General features: G+C 45.1%; 1 protein-coding gene across 1 annotated transcript in view; it reads left to right on the top strand.

Annotated features, from left to right (window-relative positions):
- Window positions 1–415: 415 nt before the first annotated feature.
- Window positions 416–16,957, top strand: part of RMC1 (regulator of MON1-CCZ1) — a 29,484-nt gene continuing 12,942 nt past the window's right edge. The window contains exons 1-9 of the mRNA XM_032152646.2: window positions 416–626; window positions 1,294–1,370; window positions 3,872–3,956; window positions 4,887–4,943; window positions 6,092–6,178; window positions 12,793–12,933; window positions 13,256–13,359; window positions 15,836–15,925; window positions 16,015–16,120. Of these exons, the coding sequence (XP_032008537.1) occupies window positions 525–626; window positions 1,294–1,370; window positions 3,872–3,956; window positions 4,887–4,943; window positions 6,092–6,178; window positions 12,793–12,933; window positions 13,256–13,359; window positions 15,836–15,925; window positions 16,015–16,120 (849 nt within the window). The 5' untranslated portion in view covers window positions 416–524. The remainder of the gene's footprint in view (window positions 627–1,293; window positions 1,371–3,871; window positions 3,957–4,886; window positions 4,944–6,091; window positions 6,179–12,792; window positions 12,934–13,255; window positions 13,360–15,835; window positions 15,926–16,014; window positions 16,121–16,957) is intronic.

Genomic DNA, 16,957 nt, shown 5'->3' with positions numbered 1-16,957 from the left:
ACACCTGCTCAGCGAGCCTTCAGCCCCTTCTCCCTGACGAAGCTCCCAGAGGCTGGAACTCTGGCGCGGGAGGCGCTTGGGAAATCCTCCCGAAAGCAAGGAGGAGCCTTTCCTAGACCGGGAACGGTCCCACGCGGGGGGACAGGCTGGCGCAGGGGCGACCGAGTCGGGCGCAGGAACCGAGCCGGCCACGCCGCCCTCGGTCCGCGGGGAGCCACGCGGGTTTCCGGGTCACGCCGCTGCGTTCCGACCGCCCTCGGGGAGAGGGGAGGAGCCTCCAGCGCCGGGCGGGGCGTGGTTAAGGCCGGTGGGCCCCACCGCAGCCAGACGCTGCCCGTTTAAGCACAGAGGGCCGCGGGTCACGTGGTGGGCGGGGTGGGGGCGTGGCACCAGGAAGCGGCGTCCGCGCCGGGCCCAGAGCCGCAGCCGCAGCCGCCGCCACAGTGCGGGCCGGGCTCCACCGCGCGTCCCGCTCCACGCTGGCGACCGCCCCCGGTGCCCCCGCCGCGGGCGCGGCGCCCGCCATGGGCGAGGAGGACTACTACCTGGAGCTGTGCGAGCGGCCGGTGCAGTTCGAGAAGGCGAACCCTGTCAACTGCGTCTTCTTCGATGAGGCCAACAAGCAGGTCCGCCGCGCCCGCGCTTCCTCCCCCGCGCGGCCCTGCCGGGGTCGTGGGCGCGCCAAGGCCGGTCCCGCGCGACCAGGCCCGAGCGTCCCCTCCTGTCCTGTCCCGTCCCGTCCCAGCGCGGGAGGCGGCGCGCGCTCCTTCCTTGTTGGGTGGGCTCAGCCGCGACCAGGTGTCCTCGCAGGTGACCTCGGGGCTAGACCCCCGAGCCAGCTGCGCGGACGCAGTGGCCCCGTGGCCGGTGTCTCAATTGTTGGCGCGCCCGTCTTATCTAGGCTTCTTTTGTTGTCTTTGTCATTAGTTACACTCGTAGTCAAGGGTTTAGACGTCGAGATTTTCATTTTCCTTGGAATTCTGTAAAGGGGGAAAAGACTGTACTTCAGGCGTATCAGCGGCGCCGATGCGCGAACCGGCCTTAGAACTTTGGAGCCTCGGGGACCCGACACGGTGTCACGGTGGGCCACACTTGGAGTGGCATCCTTTTCGCTCTCTGCTCTTGGTTTTTAAAATTCACATGAGCAGCCAAACATCTGTACCCTGATATGTGCCTTGTTACTTTAGTTGAACCCAGGGTGGTGTATAACAGAAATAATCGCTTGAGGGTTGGCTTATGAGTTTAGATCCTTTCAGAGTTCAGGCTGTTAACCTTGCTGCTTTTCTCTCTCAGGTTTTTGCTGTTCGATCTGGTGGAGCTACTGGTGTGGTAGTTAAAAGCCCAGATGATAGGAATCCCATCTCATTTAGGTAATGGTATAGATACTTTCAGCTCGTTTTATCATGTAAACAGAATGATGTTTTTCTAATTCAAAAGGTTTTTTATAATTTTGTCATTTGGTCTGCCCTAAGAGGCCTGAAGTGTGTGCGCGCACATGGAATTCCTGTCTGTAGGGAGGGTCTTGGTGGCACTTACTAGCACCTCTTGTCAGAGTGGAATATCTGGAGCAGTTGATTTGGGAGCCAAATACTTCAAAAGTGGGGCAGCCACTTCCTAGCACTGGAAATTAACAAGTCAGCGTGATGATGTGCCCATTTCTGGTTTGTTGACAGAGGAGGGCGTTCATTTCTTTAGCCCAGGTCTTTCCAGAGTGGCAGGTAGAGGAGATTCATTGTTTCTCATGTAATAATACAAGAAAATCATGGCTTCCACTATACTTAAGGTGACTGCATAGTCCCAGTTCGCACTGTTGAACAGGTGTAATGATCAGTAGCCCCTTTCACTTTCAGAAGTGTCTCGATTTGGATGATAAGCTATCTGGCCACCCTAAAACTGGTGCTTACAGAAGGTGAAAGTATAATGTAGGCCCTCAATTCAGTAGTGACTTAAAAAATTTTACTGTTGGTCTGTGTTAATAAGAAACTGTCCTTTTTTGAGAGGGAGCCTCCCTCTGTTCCCCAGGCTGGAGTGCAGTGTGGTGCAATCTTGGCTGACTGCAACCTCCGCCTCCCAGGTTCGAGTGATTCTCCTGCTTCAGCCTCCCAAGTAGCTGGGATTATAGGCGCCCACCACCACGCCCGGCTAATTTTTTTGTATTTTTAGTAGAGATGGGGTTTCACCGTGTTGGCCAGGCTGGTTTCGAACCCCTGACCTCAAACGATCCGCCCACCTCGGACTCCCACAGTGCTAGGATTACAGGCATGAGCCGCTGCACCCGGCCTGAGCAAGGTTTTAAAGTATGGATAGGGTTCGAGCATGGTGTTTTGGGGAACTCTGGGTCTGTGTAACTGAGGGTTACACAGCGTGTCTCCACAGGGAAGGGGAAATGGTGGTGGTGTGGCCACTGGCAGGGGCCAGCTTGAACCTTACATATTCTCCTATGGAATTAGAGCTTTATCTTCTCCTTGAAACTTGTCAGGTGGGGTGTGGGATGATCATGTCAGTGTTTGGAAAGATCATGCTGTTCAGATGGGAGCCTGTCAGAGTTAGGGATACTATGGAGAGTAGCAATCAGTGAGCCATGTGTGGTGAAGAGCAGCGCTCTGGTGGTGTAGAGTACCATTGCATAGGCAATCAAGGGATTCTTAGGAAGATGGGTCTCTGGTAAGACTCGGGGGTCGGTTGGGTGTGGAAAACGAGTGAGCCCGTAATAATCTAGATTGGGGGCTCTAAGAAGTTTGTGGGGTCGGGGGAGGTACTGAATTTAACTTAAAAAGAGTTTTTAGACTGGGCGCCATGGTTCACGCCTGTAATCCCAGCACTTTGGGAGGCCGAGGCGGGTGGATCACTTGAGATCAGGAGTTCGAGACCAGCCTGGCCAACGTGGTGAAACCCTGTCTCTACTAAAAATACAAAAATTACCCAGGTGTGGTTGCACGCGCCTGTAATCCCAGCTACTCGGAATGCTGAGGCAGGAGAATCACGTGGACCCGAGAGGCAGAGGTTGCAGTGAGCTGAGATCATGCCACTGCACTGTAGCCTGGGCAACAGAGCAAGACTCCGTCTCAAAAAAAAAAAAAAAAAGATTTTTAAAAGCAGCTTTATTGAGGCATAGTTGACACACAATAAACTGTACACACTTAATATTATACAATATGTGAGTTTTGACATGTATACACCCATGAAACCATCACCACAATCAAGGCAATGAACTTGTTCAGACCCCGAAAAGTTTCCTTGAGCCCCTCTGTAATCCATCCCTTGAGTTTGCTTTTTTTAAATGAAGTTTTAATTTAAAAAAGTATGTATTTGAATAGAGACGGGGTCTCACTGTGTTGCTGAGGCTGGTCTCGAATTCCTGTGATCCTCCTGCTTCATCCTCTCACAGTGCTGGGATTACAGGTGTAGGCCACTGTGCCCAGCTGAGTTCACTTTTTAACGTCTGTCTGAGGCAATCATGAGACACTGTGGTGGAGCCATCTGGGTTGCATAATGAATGTGCTGTGAGATGCACAAGTAGATAGTTCTTTCCAGAAGCTTTGCTGTGAGAGAGAAACAGCAGTCATGGAGAAGGCTCCTGAGCGGGTCTATAGTTATTTATGTTGCAAACAATTCTCAGGTGATATGTGTGTGTAATCTCAATTCTTCAATCACTTTTTACCCGTAATACTGTAAGTTTTCCCAGCAAGTTCTTTCCAGTTGGATTTGGTAGTTTGAAAAGAGGTCCTGCTGATGGCTTCCGAAACATAATTTTAATGTAAGACTAGAATTTGCTGCCTCCTGAATATAGGTTGTGTCTTTTGCCTTTTCAATAAATGATAGTAGCTAGAATTCGGTTATTTAACTACTAACACATTCTTTCTTCTTAAAGAATGGATGACAAAGGAGAAGTGAAGTGCATTAAGTTTTCCTTAGAAAATAAGATATTGGCTGTTCAGAGGACCTCAAAGACTGTGGTAAGACTTATCTTTAAAATACAGCATTAAAGGGCATTAGAAATACATTTGGAAGAGAAGAAATGGCAAATTTTCAGTGTTAAAGGAAACTTGTATTATCTTACTGTTGTGAAAGGTATAGTTATGTTGCATTGTATTAGAGCCTTCCAAAATGAAAAAGACATTTGAGTGGGTTAAAAAAATGACCTTAGTTTGATTTTTAAATTAAATAAAAAAATTTTTTTTGAGCCAGTCTTCCTTTGTTGCCCAGGCTAGAGTGCAGTGATGTGATCTCGGCTCACTGCAGCCTCGATCTCTCAGGCTCAAGTGATTCTCTCACCTCAGCCTCCCTTAAAAATTGTTAAAAAATAATTTGGAACTTCATGTGTCTTTTGTATTGCTTGATAGCTAGCAGCATAGAATATGTGAGATATTTTTGGCTACCTTGTGAATTAGCCCTTTCATCTCTCATTTCTGAGTGCTAGATCTGATAGGAGCAGATACTCCAAGTTGAAGCAGCCTACAGGCACTTTAGGCCATGTAAATGTTCACCATTGCTGTTTGTAGAGTAGAGGGAAGGCTATTAGAAACAGGCAGGATCCTCTGTTAGTTTCTTCCATCAGTTTTAAGTGTTAAAGTCTTGGGGAAGCCTCCTTAGTGCAGCAACACATTTCTCTGACATCAGCTGCTTGAGGAATGAATTTTCGGAAGGAGTTACTAAACTGTAACTGAATATTTGTGTTAACTTAAATTGAATCATAAGCCTGCTGCTGTTGAGACAGATGATCCGAATTGGTCTTTTTATCTTTCCTGTGTTTTGGTTGTCTTCAGTTATTTTCTGGTCACTTTTTAAGTTAATATTTATTTTTCTTGTCTTGTAGTATGCCAACGTAGGTTGGCAGTATGCTGCCTAATCCAAATTTGTGTGTGTGTGTGTTTTTTTCCTTTCAGGATTTTTGTAATTTTATCCCTGATAATTCCCAGCTGGAATACACACAGGAGTGCAAGGTATGACCCCAGACCCTTTCTCAGCTGCTGGTGTCAGTGGTGTCGAGCTGGGTTATGTCGTGGAGAGCGGGGCATCGGGGTCGCAGGGAGCACAGACTTGAAGTCAGACGGTCCCTCATGTTGATTCCCAAACGAGTCAAGCGGGGTGTTTGCTTTGTGACACTGAACAGTTTTCAAAGTTTGAAAGCTTATTCCTTTGGAGGGGGAGGGTTCAATGGAGGACGCATGGTGAACACCCAGTGGTGCTAGCCCTTGGGGCTGTCGTCTGTCTTGCCCTTTTTCTCCTCACTGGGCCAGCAGCACATCTGGGTCTGGGCCCTGGGATCCCTCACAGCCACCTGGAGTGGAGGTCTCTGGTGAGGAGTTTCTTTTTCTGTTTCCTGAAGTTTTCTTTCCTCAATTTGTTGTCTTTGTCTTGTCCTTACTCTTTCTTTCTTCTCTTAGGTGTTGATTCTAATCCACATTAATGAGATTTGCTGGGTGTAGTAAACTAGGCTAGAGGGAGCTGAGCTAAAATTGGCAGTGTGGCACCCTGGGCGCTGACAGAAGCTGCTAGTGGTTGGGATAGGGCTTTCTGCATCTTTGTGACTGTTTTGCTCAGTGGAGTTCAGGGCGGACTCTTCAGTGAGGAGAGGTGCATCCCCACCACTGTCCTCCCTGCCCTGCGGTGGCCTCGTGTGAAGAGACTCTCAGCCGGCCCTGCTCCGCTCTGTCTGCCCTCAAGCGAGTCGGGTGTGTGTCTCAGGGTCCTCAACCCATTTTAGTCAACACTTGCTAAAGACCCTTAGGCCTTTGTACATCTTTAATAACCGTTTTTATAACGTGGGTGACTAAGAATGTCGGCAGTATGGTGATTCCTGCAGGTAGAAGCTGCTGTCTGTGAGCTTTGGTCAGTTACTTTTCTACAAAACACAGACTTCCCCTGTTCTGTTTAGTAGAAGGAATTAGGATTCAGGTTCTTGAATGAAGAGTTATGGGCAAAAATCAGGGAACATTGTATTTAAAAGAAAATTTGTTTTGTTAATTAGTAAACATTCCGGGGAACGTTCATTAAAGAATGACAAACTGTAGAGTTTGTGAAGCTTTTGAAGAGAGTTATATGTGTTTTTTCTTATTAATTAAAAATATTTAAAAAACATTTTTCTCAGACTAAGAATGCCAACATTCTAGGATTCTGCTGGACTAGTTCTACTGAAATTGTCTTCATAACAGATCAAGGAATCGAATTTTACCAGGTATTATGTTTATCATTTATGTTTGTTGGTTAAAGTTCAGTGATAGCATTCTGGCAGCCTTTTGAATTCAGTACTGAATATATATAGATATAGTTTAAACATTTTCTAGAGATGGAATCTTGCTCTGTTGCCCAGGCTGCAGTGCAGTGGCATCATCATGGCTCACTGTAATATCAAACTCCTGGGCTCAAGCAATCCTCCTGCCTCAGCCTCCTGAGTAGGTGGGACTACAGGCATGTACCACCATGCCTGGCTAATTTTTATTTTTATTATTTTATTTTATTTTATTTTATTTTATTTTTGAGACAGAGTTTCGCTCTTGTTGCCCAGGCTGGTGGAGTGCAATGGCGTGATCTTGGCTCACCACAACCTCCACCTCCCAGGTTCAAGCGATTCTCCTGTCTCAGCCTTGTGAGTAGATGGGATTACAGGCATGCATCACCATGCCCGGCTAATTTTGTATTTTTAGTAGAGACGGGATTTCTCCATGTTGAGGCTGGTCTCGAACTCCCGACCTCAGGTGATCCGCCCACCTCGGCCTCCCAAAGTTCCGGGATTACAAGCGTGAGCCACTCTGCGCCCGGCCCTGGCTAATTTTTAAACTTTTTTGTAGAGACGAAGTCTCGCTATGTTGCCCAGGCTGGTGTCAGACTCCTAACCTCAACTCCTGCGTTGGCCTCCCAAAGAGCCAGGATTACAGGCATGAGCGGCAGCACTCAGCTTTAGTCTCTTGCTGGGGATTTTATTCTTTTTTTTTTTTCTAATTGCAAGTAATACATTAAAAAAAAAAAAAAAAAAGGGCTTGGTGGCCCATGCCTGTAATTCCAGCTCTTTGGAAGGCCAAGGTGGGCGGATGGCTTGAGTCCAGGAGTTTGAGACCAGCCAGGCCAACATGATGAAATCCCATCTCTATAAAAAATACAAAATGTTAGTCAGGCGTGGTGGTGTGCGCCTGTAGTCCCAGCTACTTGGGAGGCTGAAGTGGGAGGACTGCTTGAGCCTGGGAGGGAGGAGGTTGCAGTGAGCCAAGATCACAGCACTGCACTCCAGCCTGGATGACAGTGAGACCCCATCTCAAAAAAAAAAAAAACAAAAACAAAACTTCATTAAAAAGTGGGCAAAGGCCAGGTGCAGTGGCTCACCCCTGTAATCCCAGCACTTTGGGAGGCCAAGGTGGGCAGATCACCTGAGGTCAGGAGTTCGAGACCAGCGTGGCCAACATGATGAAACCCCGTCTCTATTAAAAATACAAAAATTAGCCAGGTTGGTGGCAGGCACCTGTAATCCCAGCTACTAGGGAGGCTGAGGCCGGGGAATTGCTTGAACCTGGGAGGCGGAGGTTGTAGTGAGCTGAGATGGTGCCACTGCACTCCAGCCTGGGCAACAGAGCGAGACTCCATCTCAAAAAAAAAAAAAAAAAAAAGTGGGCAAAGGACATGAGCAGACACTTTTTAAAAGAAGACATACATGTGACCAACAAACATAAAAGAGCTCAACATCACTAATCATTAGAGAAATGCAAATCAAAACCACAGTGAGAAACTATCTCACACTAGTCAGCATAGCCATTATAAAAAAGTCAAAGAATAACACATACTGGCAAGGTTGTGGAGAAAAGGGAACCCTTATGCACTGTTGCTGGGAGTGTAAATTAGTTCAACCTTTGTGGAAAACAGTATGGTGATTCCTCAAAGAGCTAAAAGCAGAACTACTGTTTGACCTAGCAGCCCCATTACTGGGTGTGTATGCAGAGGAATATAAATTATTCTACCATAAAGGCACATGCACGTGAATGTTCATTGCAGCACTGTTCACAATGGCAAAGACATGGAATCATCCTAAATGCCCATCAGTGACAGATTGGATAAAGAAAATGTGGTACATACATACCTCGGAATACTGTGCAGCCATAAAAATGAACAAAATCATGTCTTTTGTGGGAACATGGATGGAGATGGAGGCCATCATCCTTAGCAAATTAACACAGGAACAGACAACTAAATACCACATGTTCTCACTTCTAAGTGGGAGCTAAGTGATAAGTTATGAATGCAAAGAAGGAAACAACAGATACGGGGGTCTACTTGAGCAGGGGAGGGTGGGAGGAGGGAGAGGAGCAGAAAAGATAACTATTGGGTACTGGACTTAATACCTGGGTGATGAAATAATCTGTACCACAAACCCCCGTGACATGAGTTTACCTATGTAACAAACCTTCACATCTATCCCCGAACCTAAAAGTTAAAACAAAAAACATTCAAACATTGCAAGATACGTAATATGGAAAGCAAATGTTCCCTATAATCCTGATAAATAATTATTATGAAGAGTTTGGTGCATATTCCTCTATTTTTAAAAATAAATACATACAAACTTCTTTTTAACAAAAAGGGGAATGTTGTATATAAACTTTTGCAGCTAACTTTTTTTTTTTTTTGGTCCAAAGTGTATCTTGGACATCTTTCTATATTTTATTCTGACTGGGTAGTATTCCACTGTATGGATGGACTGCAGTTTAACCAATTTCTTGTTATTGGACATTGGCTGGTTTTCCCTTTTTTTGTGATTACAAATAACCCTTCAGTAACATGCTTGTACACACTTCTTTATGTTAGAGGGAGAGTTGCAGTATAGGTATGAACATCCGAAAAGCTGAGCCGGTATCACCAAATTTCTTCTAGACATGTGTATTTTCACTAGCAATGTAGGAACTTCTGCTTTTCATAACTTTAGGAGAACTGGATATTATCAATCTATAGACATTTGCCAACCTGAGAGGTAGAAAGACTTTTTTTTTTTTTTTTGAGACAGAGTCTCACTCTGTCGCCCAGGCTGGAGTGCAGTGGTGCAATCTTGGCTCACGGCAACCTCCACTTCCTGGGTTCAAGCAATTCTCCTGCCTCAGCCTCCCAAGTAGCTGGGTCTACAGGCGCCCAGCACCACGCCTGGCTAATTTTTGTATTTTTAGAAGAGGTGGGGTTTCACCATGTTGGCCAGGCTGGTCTTGAACCCCTGGCCTCAAATAATCCACCTATCTCGGCCACCTAAAGTGCTGGGATTACAGGTGTGAGCCACCATGCCTGGCCGAAAGACATTTTAATTTGCATTTTACATTACTAGGGAAGTAAGCATCTTTTCATTTGTATATTGTCCATTTGTATTTTGTTAACTTCCTCTTAAAATTTTTTTATTTTGTAATAATTATTTTGAGACAGGATCTCTGTCACCCAGGCTGGAGTACAGTGGCACAATCACAGCTCACTGCAGCCTCGACCTCCTAGCCTCACGTAATCCTCCCACCTCAGCTTCCTGAGTAGCCGGAACTACAGGTGTGTGCCAGCACGCCCAACTTAATTTTTTTTTTCCTTTTTTTTTTTTGGTAGAGATGATGTCTTGCCATGTTGTCTAGACTGGTCTTGAACTCCTAATCAAGCCAGTCTTCTGCCATGGCCTCCCAGAGTGCTGGGATTTATGGGCATGAGCCACTGTGTGTGGTCAAAAAATTTTTTTTTACTGTGGTAAAAAACATACAACATTTATCATCTTAACTGTTTTTAAGTGTTCAGTTCAGTAGTGTTAAGTATATTCATTCACATTGTTATGAAATAGCTCCAGAACTTTTTCATCTTGTGAAACCAAAACTGTATCCAGTAAGCAACTCCCCTTATCCCTTCCCTGCAGCCCCAACAATCTCTATTTTACTTTCTGTTTCTATGAATTTGACTCCTTTTTTTTTGAGATGGAGTCTCGCTCTGTTGTCCAGGCTGGAGTGCAGTGGCATGATCTCAGCTCACTGCAACCTCTGCCTCCTGGGTTTAGGCGATTCTCCTGTCTCAGCCTCCCGAACAGCTGGGATTACAGGTATGCGCCACCACGCCTGGCTAATTTTTGTATTTTTGGTAGAGATGGGGTTTCACCATGTTGGCCAAGCTGGTCTTGAACTCCTGACTTCAGGTGATCCACTCACCTCAGCCTCCCAAAGTGCTGGGATTACAGGCGTGAGCCACTGTGTGTCCGGCCGAATTTGATTACTTTTTATACTTCATATAAGTGAAATTATACAGTATTTGTCCCTTTGTGACTGGCTTATTTCATTTACCATAATTTCCTACAGGTTCCCCCACGCCATAGCATGTGATAGGGTTTGCTTTTTAAGGCTGATAATACCGCATTGAGTGTATACACCACATTTTGCTTATCCATTCATCTGTTGAGGGACATTTGGGTTGCTTCCACCTCTTGGCCATTGTGAATAGTGCTGCTGTCAATACAGGTATGCAGATACCGCTTCAAGATCCCATTTTCAGTTCTTTTAGATTTATACCTAGAGTGAGATTGCTGGAGCAGATGGTAGTTCTGTTTCTTAATATTTTAGGGAACTGCTATACTGTTTTCCGTAGCAGTTACACCATTTTGCAATCCCTCCAAGTGTACAAGAGTCCCAGTTTCTCCATATCCTCACCAACACTTGCTGTTTTGTTTTGTTTTTGATACTAGCCATCTTAATTGTGGTTTTGATTTGTGCTCTTTGTTGATTAGTGATGTTGAGCACTTTTGTGTGTGTGTTTTGGCCACTTTGTGTATCATCTTTGGAGAAATGACTAATTTGGGTCATTGTGCCTATTTTTAAAATCAAATTGCTATTATTTGTTGAATTGTAGTTCTTTATATATTCTGATATTAACACCTTCTTAGAGATACAATTTGCAAGTATTTTCTCCGAATCCGGAGGTTGCCTTTCCACTCTGTAGATTGTGTCCTTTGATGCACCTGCCTGTTTCTTTTCATTTGTTCCAGCTTCCTGACCTGTTAAGCATGCTTCTGAGATCTCTAAATGGAACTAATTTAGAGGGTGTTAAGAGTTCTTTCAGGTTTTAATTTTGTTGACCTAATGAAAGCAATATAATTTAGAATATATGGTTAGAGAAAATATACCTGTGTGTTAATGCCATGGTGCTTTGCTGTAAGGCCATCATCAAAATCTTAGTAATGACTGGCTGGGCATGGTGGCTCATGCCTGTAATCCTAGCACTTTGGGAGGCCGAGGTGGGCGATCACCTGAGGTCAGGAGTTTGAGACTAGCCTGGCCACCATGGCGAAACCCCATCTCTATTAAACTCCATCTCTACTAAGTGCCATCTCTACTGTCTCAAAATAAAAATACAAAAATTAGCTGGGTGTGGTGGTGGGCGCCTATAATCCCAGCTACTTGGGAGGCTAAGGCAGAAGAATCCCTTGAACGTGGGAGGCGGAGGTTGCGGTGAGCCGAGATTGTGCCACTGCACTCCAGCCTGGGCAACAAGAGTGAAACTCCGTCTCAAAAAAAAAAAAAAAAAATTTGTAATGACCAATAGGAGAACTTTAAACAAACTTTAGACAAATTCCATACACACAGAAATAGAATTTTGTACATGTGATTGCATGGGAAGGGTGGCTTGCTTTATGGAGGAGTTCCCTATGGTAATCACTTAAAAGTCTTTCTTTCTGTTCTCTGCAGTGGGAAAGTGTACCTTAAGGTTACCTAGATGGCTTCAGATCTTCAAGAAAAAAGTTAAAAAGAAGACTCTAGCACATCCTAATTATTATAGTTATTAAGAAGCTTACGGCTCCTGCCCCTGACTTGCGCAGCAGTTCTTTAGTGCAGTGTACCATGAGCATTAATGTCTTGGGGGCTCTATACAGTGTTCTGTAATATCAGAATATTTAGAGTACATTTAAAATGTGCCTGGATTATAAAGTACTGCATTTGTATGCAGTGTTATGAACACATCTGCTAGAAGAAGGGAGCTCCTCCCAGGCCCAGTGTAGACTGGAGTCGAGATGGAGGCCAAGCAGAAGGCAGATCTGCCATGGGCTGGGAGGTGGCCGAGTTAGTGCATGGGGTCCTGGAGGTGTCAGTTTCTTTTGGTCATTTCCTGGATGAGGAGAATTTTGTTGTAACTTGCTCTTAGGTGTATCCATGTGCTCCACATGCCCAAGCATGTGGAGGCACAGATAAGGATTTTGGAGGGAAACAGCCTACCCAGGCTATAATTGCTTTGTTAAGGGGCAGGTTCCCTAATCCACTCTCGGAGCCTTGTTTCTCATCTGGCTAATAGGGCCAGTGGTACCTGCCTCTCAGTCGTGGCAAAGAGTAAATGAGTTAGGAGGCTCTGTAAAGCACCAAGCATAGGGCTGGTTAAGTAGTTGCTGTAATAAATACAAGTGAGAATGTTCATTTCACTTAGTGGGTTTCTTCTGCTTTTTATTCTCAGAGTACGCTGTAAGAATCTTCTGACAGTTTGATGTTATTGATTTATTTATTGAGACTGAATCTCGCTCTGTCACTCACGCTGGAGTGTGATGGTGCAATCTTGATTCACTGCAACCTTCGCCTCCTGGGTTCGTTCAAGCAATTCTTGTGCCTCAGCCTCCTGAGTAGCTGGGATTACAGGCATGTGCCACCATGCCTGGCTAATTTTTGTATTTTTAGTAGAGACGGGGTTTCACCATTTTGTCCAGGCTGGTCTCAAACTCCTGACCTCAGGTGATCCGCTCACCTCGGCCTCCCAAAGTGCTGAGATTAGTTTGCTGTTTTTAAAATGAAGATCCTGTTTTTTAAACTCTGCTTTCAGGTATTACCAGAGAAACGGAGTCTGAAACTCTTGAAGAGCCACAATCTCAATGTAAATTGGTACATGTACTGCCCCGAGAGCGCCGTGATCTTGCTGTCTACCACAGTCCTGGAGAATGTCCTGCAGCCTTTTCACTTTAGGGTAAGAGGAAGCCTCCCCTGAAAACAACACCTTTCACCAGTTGTCCCCCGTTCCTGTAGCATCCTAATGTGTCAGGCACGTTAGGGACAGGTTCCTCCAGCCGTAACGTCACCGCTCTGACCACTAGAGGGCACTCTGTGTACCCGTCAGCTCCTGGAGCCATTCATTGTATGCTGGGCAGACAGGCTGTGAGAGGACACGGGGGACGGTGGAAAGGATCCAAAGACGAAGTCTGTGTTTATCCTTGTTGGTTTTACACAGGGAATGTGAAACATCAAAGGGGTTTAATAAGCTTTTCCTAAAACTTTTTCCCCCTAAACAGGCTGGCACTATGTCGAAGCTGCCCAAGTTTGAGATTGAATTACCAGCTGCGCCTAAGTCAACTAAACCCAGCCTTTCTGAAAGAGACATCGCAATGGCTACCATGTATGTCCATGTCAGAGAGCATTCCATCCTGCAATTGCTTTCAGTAATATAAATAATAGAAGGAGTGTGTTACAAGCACCACGTGATGCCCTGACCCCTAGAACACATAAGGAGGACTCCCCTTGTCCTGGGTATTCAGTGTACAGATCCTGTGAACATAGAAAACCTGCAGTGTTTGTGGCATTCCTTTTTGATTTTTATCAGCTTTGTGATGCTAAGGAATTCCTTTACCTTTCTAGCCTGATAAAACAAGAACATTGAACCAATTTATTTCTTAGTATCTTTGTTTTAGAATTTCTTCTTTTTTTTTTTTTTTTTTTTTGAGACAAGAGTCTTGTTCTGTCCTCTAGGCTGGAGGGCAGTGGTGCAAGGTCGGCTGACTGCAGCCTCCATCTCCCAGGCTCAAGCGATTCTTCTGCTTCAGCCTCCCAAGGAACTGGGATTACAAGTGTGCGTCACCTCGCCCGGCTAGTCTTTGTGTTTTTGGTAGAGACAGGATTTCGCCATGTTGGCCAGGTTGGTCTCGAACTCCTGACCTCAAGTGATCCACCTGCCTTGGCCTTCCAAAGTGCTGGGATTGCAGGCATGAGCCATTGTACCTGGCCAGGTTTTTTTTTTTTAAAGCTAAGTTAAATAATAATTGTTCTCAATAAGAAAATAGATTAAGATTTTTATATAATAGACATGGAACTAAATTACTTATATATCGAGGTATATTTTCTTTTTCTTTCTTTTTTTTTTTTTTTTTTTTGTGACGGAGTCTTGCTCTGTTGCCAGGCTGGAGTACAGTGGCACGATCTTGGCTTACTGCAACCTCCGCCTCCCAGATTCAAGCGATTCTCCTGCCTCAGTCTCCCGAGTAGCTGAGACTACAGGTGCGTGCCACCATGCCCAACTAATTTTTGTATTTTTAGTAGAGACAGGGTTTCACCATGTTGGCCAGGATGGTCTCGGTCTCTTGACCTTGTGATCTGCCCTCCTCAGCCTCCCAAAGTGTTGGGATTACAGGTGTGAGCCACCGCGCTCGGCAGTACGGAGGTATATTTTCATTTGAAAAAGTGGATATCTCAGTTTTTCAATTTGTAATGAAAATTTTAAACACACAATAGAGACTAATAAAAAAGAACCCCCGTATGCCTGTATCTGATTCAACAATAGTCAAAATTTTGCTTCTAAGTTACTTCTGATTCTTCTGTGGCATAAGACAGTGGTTTCCAAACTTTCAAACTTTTTGGTAGTTAGTATAATCTTTTATTTCTAATTCCTTTTTTTTTTTTAAGGTACTCTTCTGTGGCATTCCTGTTTATTTTTAAATTTTTTTTGGAGAGTCTCGCTCTGTTGCCCAGGCTGGAGTGCAGTGTTACAATCTCAGCTCACTGCAACCTCCGCCTTCTAGGTTCAAGTGATTCTCCTGCCACAGTCTCCCAAGTAGCTGGGACTATAGGCGCATGCCACCACACATCTGGATAATTTTTGTATTTTCTGAAGAGATGGAGTTTCACCATGTTGCCCAGGCTGGTCTTGAACTCCTGGGCTCAGGTGATCCTCCCGCCTCGGCCTCCCAAAGTGCTGGGTTTATAGGCATGAGCCGCCATGCCCAGCCAGCATTCCTGTTTAGACAACAGATAAAGTGAGAGCAGTCCTGGCTGAAGTGGAGGTGGGGACCTGTTCCCTCCCACCTTGGTCTCCTCCTTGTCCCTGGGCAGGCCCAGCACAGATTTTACCACTGGACTAGAATATGCATTCAGGAACTGTTCACAGCAACATTTATTAGATGGCACTTAAATAGAAAAGGCTGAGCATGGTGGCACACACCTGTAATACCAGTGACTGGGGAGGCCAAGGCAGGAGGATCGCCTTGAGGCCAGGAGTTCAAGACCAGCCTGGGCAACATAGTGAGACTCTGTTTCTACAAAAAAATTTAAAAATTAGCCAGGCACGGTGGCACATGCATGTAGTCCTAGCTACTGGGGAGGCTGAGGTGAGGGAAGATCGCCAAAGTCTAGGAGTTGGAGGTTGCAGTGAGCTGTGGTTGCACCACTGCATTCCAGCCTGGGTGACAGAGGGAGACCCTGTCTCTGAAAAATGAAAAAAAAAAAAAAAGTGATTATATTTTCCTGTTATTAAGGAATATACATTCATTATACAAAACTTGGAAAACAGAAGAAAATGAACTTAGCATATCACTCAAGTATAACTATTAACATGTTTCTTTCCAATCATTTCAGACTCTATGCTTAGGTTTGGGGTTTTCTTTTAAAAGATTATGATCAAGCTGTATTTAGTGTGTGTTCTCTTTTCCACCTAACTTTATAATAGGCTTTGAGTAACTCCATGTTTCTTTGTAAACACTTTTGTTGGCAGCAAAATACTCCATTAAATGAATATCTCATAATTTACTTAACCGTGATGCTATTTAGAACAAAGGAAGTTTGAATGGCCAGATGTGATTTATGTCTGTTTGTTCCCTAATTAGATACGGGCAGCTGTATGTTCTCTTCTTGAGGCATCATTCTCGGACCTCCAACAGCACAGGAGCGGAGGTGGTCCTCTATCATCTACCACGGTAGATTTCATGCTTTGTTTCCCCTCTCTCTGTGATTTTAAAATGTGAACTGCAGCTTGTTGATCTGTTTTTTGCTTTCTATCCTACAGAGAAGGTGCCTGTAAAAAGATGCACATATTGAAGTTAAATAGGACGGGAAAGTTTGCCCTGAACGTGGTGGACAACCTGGTAGTTGTGCATCATCAGGATACAGAGGTACAAGCTGTCTGCGTTTCTACCAAAGTTAAGGTTGCTTAAAAGCCTTGTGAAAATTGGCGGCTGGGCACGGTGGATCACGCCTGTAATCCCAGCACTTTGGGAGGCCAAGGCAGACAGATTGCTTGAGCCCAGGACTTCGAGACCAGCCTGAGCAGCATGGCAAAACGCCACCTATATAAAAAATACAAAAATTAGCCAGGCATGGTAGTGCATGCCTATAGTCCCAGCTACTTGAGCCCGGGAGGTCGGGGCTTCATTGAGTGGAGATCACGCCACTGCACTCCAGCCTGGGTGATGGAGCAAGATCCTGTCTCTGAACAACAAAAAAAGAAAATTGGCAAAATGTCTGAATAAGACTAGAAAGTGCATTTTTATGCTAAGAGTTTTGGTCTTCCAGATGGAAATGGGTTTGGTAGTCTTAAGTAGTTTAGAAAAAAGTGATTGTGTCAGTTGATTAAAGATAATTCAAAACTATTTCAGAAACTAATGCTTGAGATTTGACCTTGGAAGAAGGTGGGAATCCGCTCCATTCCATGAGTACTTGAACTGTCTGTTGCAGTTGTGAGCATGGATGACAGTGCTGGGGGATAATGGTTCTGAGGCCTGTGGACCAGGACAACTAGAATGGGTCCTGTGGGCTGGGCCTCTGATATGAAGAAGCTATTTCCCTTCTCTGCCCTCCCAGAGGGTGGTGACGCTAACTCTTAGCTCTCTGACACGTGAGGATGTTTCCAGTTGAAATGACAGAGATCTGCTTAGGTCACTTTGAGTGAGCTCGTCAAAGGAAGCATGTCATAAATGCAGGAAGTACTTGTGAGAGGAGATAAAAATATT

This window comes from Hylobates moloch, unplaced genomic scaffold (genome assembly GCF_009828535.3).
Source record: "Hylobates moloch isolate HMO894 unplaced genomic scaffold, HMol_V3 SCAFFOLD_5, whole genome shotgun sequence".
Taxonomy (NCBI): Eukaryota; Metazoa; Chordata; class Mammalia; order Primates; family Hylobatidae; genus Hylobates; species Hylobates moloch.
Note: the sequence above shows the minus strand (reverse complement) of the source record. Positions and strands in the feature narration are given on the sequence as shown.